This window comes from Apaloderma vittatum, unplaced genomic scaffold (genome assembly GCF_000703405.1).
Source record: "Apaloderma vittatum isolate BGI_N311 unplaced genomic scaffold, ASM70340v1 scaffold13574, whole genome shotgun sequence".
Classification (NCBI taxonomy): domain Eukaryota; kingdom Metazoa; phylum Chordata; class Aves; order Trogoniformes; family Trogonidae; genus Apaloderma; species Apaloderma vittatum.
The window spans coordinates 375-8501 of NW_009714419.1; the positions used below are offsets into that span (position 1 = coordinate 375).

The 8127-nt window shown below is 44.2% G+C and overlaps 1 protein-coding gene across 1 annotated transcript; it reads right to left on the reverse strand.

The window, feature by feature from the left end:
* Window positions 1–541: 541 nt before the first annotated feature.
* LOC104273433 (syntaxin-12) lies at window positions 542–5764 on the reverse strand (the record flags this gene model as incomplete). The annotated part of the gene is made up of 4 exons (XM_009868772.1): window positions 542–585; window positions 1464–1601; window positions 3741–3840; window positions 5695–5764. Coding segments are annotated over 4 exons (352 nt in total), but the record flags the coding sequence as incomplete, so codon positions are not given.
* Between the last annotated feature and the right edge of the window lie 2363 nt (window positions 5765–8127).

Below are 8127 nucleotides of genomic sequence, written 5' to 3' on the forward strand. Positions count from 1 at the left end.
TCTACAACGTAGGCACACTGTTAGCACAGAACTGCCGCGGCTCTGTGCCAGGGCACTGCTGCCTGACAGCAACGCTGTCTTGTTGTGCACATTCTAGCATTAGTTTACCAGTTTCCAGAGTTTCTGTATTTAAGGCAGCCTCATCCACTGCTCTGCAATAGCTCCAACCGGGCTGTTAGAGGACACCCAACCCCATGAAATAAATACACAGTTCTTTGCAGAAAGAGTCACAGTGAGGGAAATGCTGTCTGGTAACCTTGTGCTCACAGTCCAGAGAACCAGAAGCTCCAACTGCCACGTACTAGGGACTCTACTATTCCCCTCAGGGCAGTAACCACACAATTTGTGTTTAAGAAGGACAAACCACTGTCACATGCAGTCAATTTTTAACTTTGTATATTAGAAGTACTGTAATAATGGCATTTCAAATCTTTTTGCTTTGTGTTCAGCTAGCAGAGCCCAAGTTACAACATCCCTTAGCGCAAAAACTTGAGTTATATGTAGCTTAAAATATAACATGAAGAGTACAAGAAGGCATTACCTATCAAATGAAACAAGCTGTTCTTCTCTGAACCGCTCATCAGCCTGGAAGAGATAAAGGAGTCACCAGTTTTGCAGACTACCAGGGCCACTTTCAAAATCAAAGGGAGGTTTTTCAAGACAAAGGCATTTACTGTCCAGAGAATTCTTTGAGAATGCCCCTGTCACTTCAACATTCAGATTTAACTTGGGGGCATTAAGACTAGATTCATCTTTAATTTTTAGATTCAGATTGTCTCTGCGAGTCAGAGGCAACTGAGTGATCAAAGGCAGCCAGTCTCTTCACTGAGATCAGCTGCTGTTGTTCGTCATTTCCTTTCTCAGTATGTAGCAAAAAACTCAGACCCTAACCCAATGGATAAATGTGTTCCTTTGTAGAAATCAAAACCGCATACTTAACACAAAGCCCCAAGGCAAGGGGAGAGAAATTATTTCCCTGGGCTTTTTATTATGAATTCTTAGGGGTTTGTCAAAACATAATAGGGAGAAGGTTTGGATGTACAGTGGACATATCTGCAGGGCAGAAGCTATGAGAAAATAAAGAAACAAACCTAGCGTGAGATCTAAGATGCAATTTAAGGAGTGGTATGCTTCCAAGTGACCTCTTAAATTTTATAGTCTAGGGCTGACGTGAAGCAAAGAGCAGCTGTAACACTTTGCTGTTAACTACTTTGACTCGCCACTTCATCCTCCACAATATTTGCAACTATGAGGATTCCTTCCCTTGTCTACTAACCTTCACAAGGAGCACATTGAAATGAGTGCCTACTCACCACATCTGGAATGACAAAACCAACGCACCGAGGCCTCACCTGCACTCAGTAACGAGCCTGCAGACAGCTGTGAAGTTGGTAGGCAAGTACAAGATCTCCCAAAAGCCTTCTAGTTCACTACATCGATAAAAAACGTTTATAAATACTCACAGAGATACGGGAGCCAGCTCTCGCCCTTGCTACAGTCTCTTTTTCTTTCTCTGACACTCGCCTCTGTATTGCCTGGAAGTTGTTTAAGGCTGTGGAGAAGTCATTCATTAAACGTTCTTTCTGAAGCCTCTGTTGGCGCTAAAGAATTGAAACAAAACCAGAGATTCAGATATAAACAGACAGAGTTCAGAGGTTCCCATTCATGGTAACGGAACTGTCAGACTCTCAAAAAATCCACCATCATAAGAACAACGATGAATGCTGGCATTCAGGTGATCTGGTTCTGGGATTCTGGGGAAGCGAAGAGAACAAAACGATGACCAGATTTTCATTTGTTTTACCAAATGCTCTGTCTTGCCTATTGCAGAACCGTTTTGGGCAGTGACGGTCTCCAATTTTAATCTAGTTCAAAGGCTGAAGCAGTGGGGTCTGCTCCACCATTACTTTTAGTCAAATCACATTCTGTTAATCTTTTGCAGTTAATTACATACCTCCTGGATACCTACAATGCCTTTAACCTCCATTGCTCTACTTAACCAACCTGGTGGTACTTAATTTTCTCTTGTCCTGACCAGACAATCCCCTTAACTTTCTTACAAGTACAAGAAGCCTCACACTTCCAGATCTAACGACAACGCCCATTCATTGCCACAGTTTTCTAAGCTGTCTCTCCCCACCACGCCACACTACAAGGCTGCTGTTATTTGGTCAGAGAATACCCGATATCTATTTCAGTTTATCTTTTCTCCAAACGTATTTAGTTGTAATGATTCTTTTCATCCTCATTTTAGAGGATCAAATCATTTAGCCTCCACAGAACATCTCCTTCAAGCGTGACATCCCAGTTATGGGAAACAAGAAGCTGTGAAAAAGCTTGTCCCAAGGACACTTGATACTCTGGTCAGTTCTTATGCGTTCCATTGGAGAGATTGCCGACAGCGGTTTCAAACTGCAGGCTTCCCAGTACCGTAACCCTTCGACGAGTTTGTATCAATTCAACAGCCATTTCAAGTAAATAAATGTTTTTGGTTTTTGGTTTTTTTCTATAATAAGCTACTACAGCAGCTTCGCAATACACTGCAGCTTCCGTCTGCGCTGTCTGGAAACAACAACTCTTCTGCCAGAGGAGATCCTCAGCATGCTGATGCCAGCTCCTGCAGATTCTGACTGGACTGTCACCGGGCTTCAGAAGTCACGGCTGCACCGCGCGAGACGCACGTGACAGGATTTTCTTCACCAGGAGATTAACTGAAAAATATTTGCTGAGCGAACAGGCAAAACGTGGCCATGGTTACAGCTGGTGTGCAAACCTTTAAATATAGAATTAGACGACATCTGCTGACCCATATCCCCAGATCATCCCACAACAGCGTCACAAGAGCAGATACATCGATATTGTGGTAGTGACCGAAAGCAAGAGAACAGCAGCAGTGGAGTGTCCCTCCCCTTTCCATGCGGAGGGGGAACTCAAAGGACTACTTCACAGGAGATGAAGCCATAACCACTGCCTTGCTATCCTTTGCTTCATTCAAATACGAGCGAGGCGAGTCAGCTTTCACCCCCAGCCCTCCATCTCACCAAGAAATCCCAGGCAAAGGAAAGCTTTTCGGCACGACTGCCATGTACGCTGACACGCCGTTTGCTACGAGCTCTTATCCTAAATCACAGCCTCGCGTCACCAGGCACTCGTTATTTGTCAGAAGTTTACTCAGAAAAAGAGAGTCACATACAGAGCTCTCCCCAAATATTTAGGGCTTCTTATTCTCCTGTGACTAACTTTTATAGCTATTTGCTACTGGGAAACATTTTCCACTGGGAAAATGTTTCCCATTTGGGAAAATGCTACATCCTGCCTGCTTATGAGACACTGGGAAAATGTTTCCCAGTGTCATATAGTGGTAAACGTGTCCCAGTGTCTCTTTTTTTCTTTTAATAAAGGCTAATTAAGCAATTAATGCTCTAATACAAACATTTAGGAATTGACTTTTAAGTATTTTTTTCTACAAAATTCAGTTTCTTATCCTCTGCAGCTATTATCTGATAGCTTTTGGGGAAAAATTGTACCAGCGTATAAGACACTGAGAAAATGTTTCCCAGTGTCTTATAAGCAGCCAGGATGTAGCCAGCTTAACATGTTCTTCTTCAGCAACATTCTTCATCACAAAAGGCTCCTGTCTCTTCAGCTGTGCCAGTCCAAGCTTTACAGGGCTGTGGCCTAAACCAGTTTTATGAAATGAGTGATTCCGAGATACGTCCAGACAGACGCCGTGTGCCTACCTGCTCAGAAGCAGAGAGAGGAAGCGGTAGAGACCCCAACTCCTTTAGATATTCGTTGGTCTCTTTGGCAAGGCGGTTTGCAGAGTGTTGCAGCTGTTGTCTGAAATCAAAGTTCAAAAGCAGTTACACGAACTTCTGCCTAAAAAGCAGTCTCCGAGCATTTCAATTTCCAAAATAACGAGCAAGGAGGGTTCTGAGCTCACACATCTTTATGGTGTCTTTTTATTTTTCTTCTACCCTAATGGGACAGAGATGTACTTTTAGATTCTACCATCAGCTTGACTCTGGACTACATTTAAAAAAAAAAAGACTCAAATAAGTTCTGTGGTACCTGCTAACTACTGTAGTTCAGCAGTTTTACAAAGACATTTTTCTCCATTGGCATAAGAGAAAGAAATTCAAGGGAAAACCAACTTTATTCCATGAACATCATCACTCTTTTAGGGTGAGTTCCTTGTGTTACCAATTGGTAACGAACTCTTCACTTGACAACTGCCAAGTCCATTGGTTAAATGTACACTTGGTAAAAACATAGAGATCTAGAGATATTAAATTCTTACATTTTTGTGAAAATTAATGGTCAAAGAGAGGAATGATCAGCTTCTACTTTCTGAAATACAAAGTTTTGCCTCGAGCCTTTATGTTTTCCAACAACGTTGCCATTCCAGGCTATTGTTGCAAAGGATCTAGTGCAGCACCTTCACGGGTACTCCAATGCAGAAAGCCACTAGTTAACACTGAACTTAAATCACGTTGTAGGTCAAAGACACAGCTTATTAGAGGACAGAACTGCAAGTTTTATTTTGCAACCATATGCACAAAAACTACTATTATAAACCAAGAAGAGAGGAAATAAGAACCCATTTTTTTTTAGCATTCAGGACATAGAAGATGCTCAAGTGAAAGTCATTCAACCCAACAAATACGCAAACCAAAGTATTCAGGCTGTGTTACTGGCTAAGTGGACCTGCAAGGTGTGAGCTGAACAAACCACCCAAGCATTTTTGTATGGCAGCTAACAATTTGTGGAGCACAACCACTCTCACCTCAAAGAGAAGAGCCATTTCTACAATGGAATTAAATGGAAAGACATTTGTTTGGTCACCAGTGATTAGTTTAATCTAGCAATTAAATACAGATCGAGTCAACCAAGCAGCTCAGGCAAACTAATTCCTTTCTCTCCCAACTGGGATCTGATCTCATCCTTCAAATGTAGTATCTGTAGCTTTCACCTCAAGTTAGGAATTTACCAGAAAATCAGCTATGATAAAAAAATGGGGAAGTTGCACATTGATAGATTGAAGGTACAGTCACATAAAGAGATTAAGGAAGAACTTAGCTGCAAGTTTCCTTTTAGAGCTCTGGAGATTATTCTTCTCCTAGCTTGCTGTTTATGCTTTACAAGCGTGTAAACGATGCCCAGACAAGCAGACTCTCTGCCAGTCTATCCAGGAGTCGGTCTGCCTCATGTGAGTTTAAAAGTCTTCCCTATTGTCCCCTCACTGACATATCATTCTTCTGATCTTACATGTGACATTTTGGCTGTCCTAGTGCCTAAATCCATCTGTACTGCAAGCTACTTTTTCATCGATTATAGGTCGTCCTCGCTGGCTTTCCTTATTGCCCTTCTGTGAGAGGCAAGTACCTAGTACGGCATTCACTTCTTCTAAACCACAAATAGAGCTACTACAGTTAGTCCTCAGCGGCACAGATGATGTACTACTACCCTCTTTAAATCAATACCACCATAACCAACCACAGCTTCTCCAGAATCCTGCAGAAACACCTTAATTTGTTAGTAAACCACTTAACAGAGCTTGTCATTTTTGGTCTGTGGGACTGTGTTGAATTTATGTCATAAAGCATCTCCTCAAAGTAAGTAACGCAGTTCCTCTAAGAATACAGAAGGAAATGAAAGAGAATCTACACACATGTTAGCTCATTTAATACTTACAAGTTCTCCTGAAGCTTGCTGGAATCCTGCTTGGTTCCCAGCTGGCTCATCAAATTCTTTATTTGAGCAGCTAAAGATAAAAGGATCACAAGACGAGTTAGAAAGACAAGTTTAGTATATTCTATACCTTCTTCAATCTATTCTTCTAGCTTTCCCCAATTCATTTCCTCTGAATGACTGACTGAACTTGAGCTGCTAAGACATTGACATTCTTCGCTTCAAATGCCAAATGTATTTTAAACAGCCCCTTTCGGCTGGCATCATAGAATCACAGAATGGTTTGGGTTGAAGGGACCTTAAAGATCACCTTGCCCCGGCCATGGGCAGGGACACCTTCCACCAGGCCAGGGTGCTCCAAGCCTTGTCCAACCTGGTCTTGGGCACTTCAGGGAGGGGACATCCACAGCTTCTCTGGGCAACCTGGGCCAGGGTCTCACCATCCACACAGGAAAGAACTTCTTTCTAATTCCTAATCTCAATCATTACTCTTTCAGTTTGAAACTGTTACCCTTTGTCCTTTCACTGCACTCCCTGATAAGCAGTCCCTCCTCAGCTCTCCTGCAGCCTCCTCAGGCACTGAGAGGCCACTGGAAGGTCTCTCCAGAGCCTTCTCTTCTCCTGAGCAGCCCCAGCTCTCTCAGCCTGTCCTCACAGGGAGCTGCTCCCGCCCTTTTCTCATCTCTGGGGCCTCCTCTGAGCTTGCTCCAACAGCTCCGTGTCCTTCTTGCCCGGGCTCCCAGAGCTGGACCCAGAACTGCAGGTGGGGTGTCCCCAGAGCGGAGCAGAGGGGCAGGATCCCCTCCCTCGCCCTGCTGGCCACGCGGCTCTGCAGCCAGCCCCGGGGGCCAGCGGCTTTCTGGGCTGTGAGCTCACAGTGCCCGCTGGTACTGAGAGTCTCACCCACCAGTACCCACAAGTCTTCCCTTGCAGGGCTGCTCTCCATTCACTCGTTGCCCAGCCAGGTTTGTGCTCGGGGTTGCCCCGACCCAGGGCAGGACCTTGCACGTGGCCTTGTTGAACTTCATGAGGTTTGCCCGTGCCCACCTCTCCCACCTGCGCAGGTCCCTTGGGATGACATCCCTTCCCTCCAGCGTGCGACCGCCCCACACAGCTCAGTGCTGCCGGCAAACTTGCTGAGGGTGCCCTTGATCCCACTGCCCCTGTCACCAACAAGGTGTTTAACATCCCCGGTCCCAGCACTGACCCCTGAGGACACGACTCCTCATGGGTCTCCACTTGGACATCAAGCCATTGACCACGACTCTTTAAGTGCGACCATCCAGCCGATTCCTTACCCACAGAGCGGAACAGACTGACTTTCAGACAGCAAAGGGACCATGACACATATACACCCAAGAGACAAGTCTGTGCAGCAAAAAGCTTGAGTGCTCCTCTTTCTCAACCTTTTTAGACCAACTAACATAGTTGTTTCTACCAGCCTTGCTATGTCTGTATTTTAGGCTATCACTGCTGCACTTTGACATATTCTAAAGTTACATATATTTTATGTGCTCTGTTATAAAAAAAAAAAATTAAGAAAAAGCCAGGGGTTGCTATCAGTCAAAAAACAAAAATCTGAATTTTTCTACTCATGATAGCCTAAAGTTTTTTCAATACTGGCACCAACAGTCTTTCAAGAACAGCAGATAGCCCTGGTGCCCTTCACTGTTAGCTTGTGGCAGTTTGAAATCATGTTGTAGTGAGAAGAAATATTCTGGCCCTCTTTCTCTCCTGCCTTCTATGTTTTTTTCTCTATTTTTCTTGTGTAGATGCGAGTGATCACACAACTACCCAATGATTCACATCAAACCATTAACCTACCTGAAAAGAAAGTGCCATCTTCTCTCCTCACTCCCTCTACCTGAGATTATTTTTTTTGACAGGTCAGCAAGCTGATCCACTTTATTTTGCAGCTGTACAATTTTTAGCAATACTAACAATGCTGAGCACAGCACTCACGACAGCAGCACAAGTCTGATTGGCTCAAACTGATCATGAAATCATGTGCTAACCCATGAAGGATCAAGAGAGGCAAGACCACGGAGGATCAGCTAGTACAGTTCTACAGGCAGCTGAATGGAGTTCAGCAAGAGCTGCTTCCAAATCAGTGACATCCTACTGCTGTAATTTCTGCTTTTGGCCTGGAACGGGCCTCTTCAGATGATTAAATGCGTGGCTGAAGAAACATCAAGTTCCTACAACGGCCACTTCTTTTAAAGCAATGTCCAACGTTTTGTAAGAATGGCAGCTCAGCTAAAGCTGCAGTGATATAATCAGTAATTTTCATTTAAGGGACCTTAAAGATCACCTAGTTCCACCTCCCTTCTCTTCTGCAGGCTGAACCACCTCAACTCTCTCAGTCTCTCCTCACAGGGCAGGTGCTCCAGCCTTCTGATCATCCCTATGGGCTCCTCCTTTGCAGCAAGTATTTCA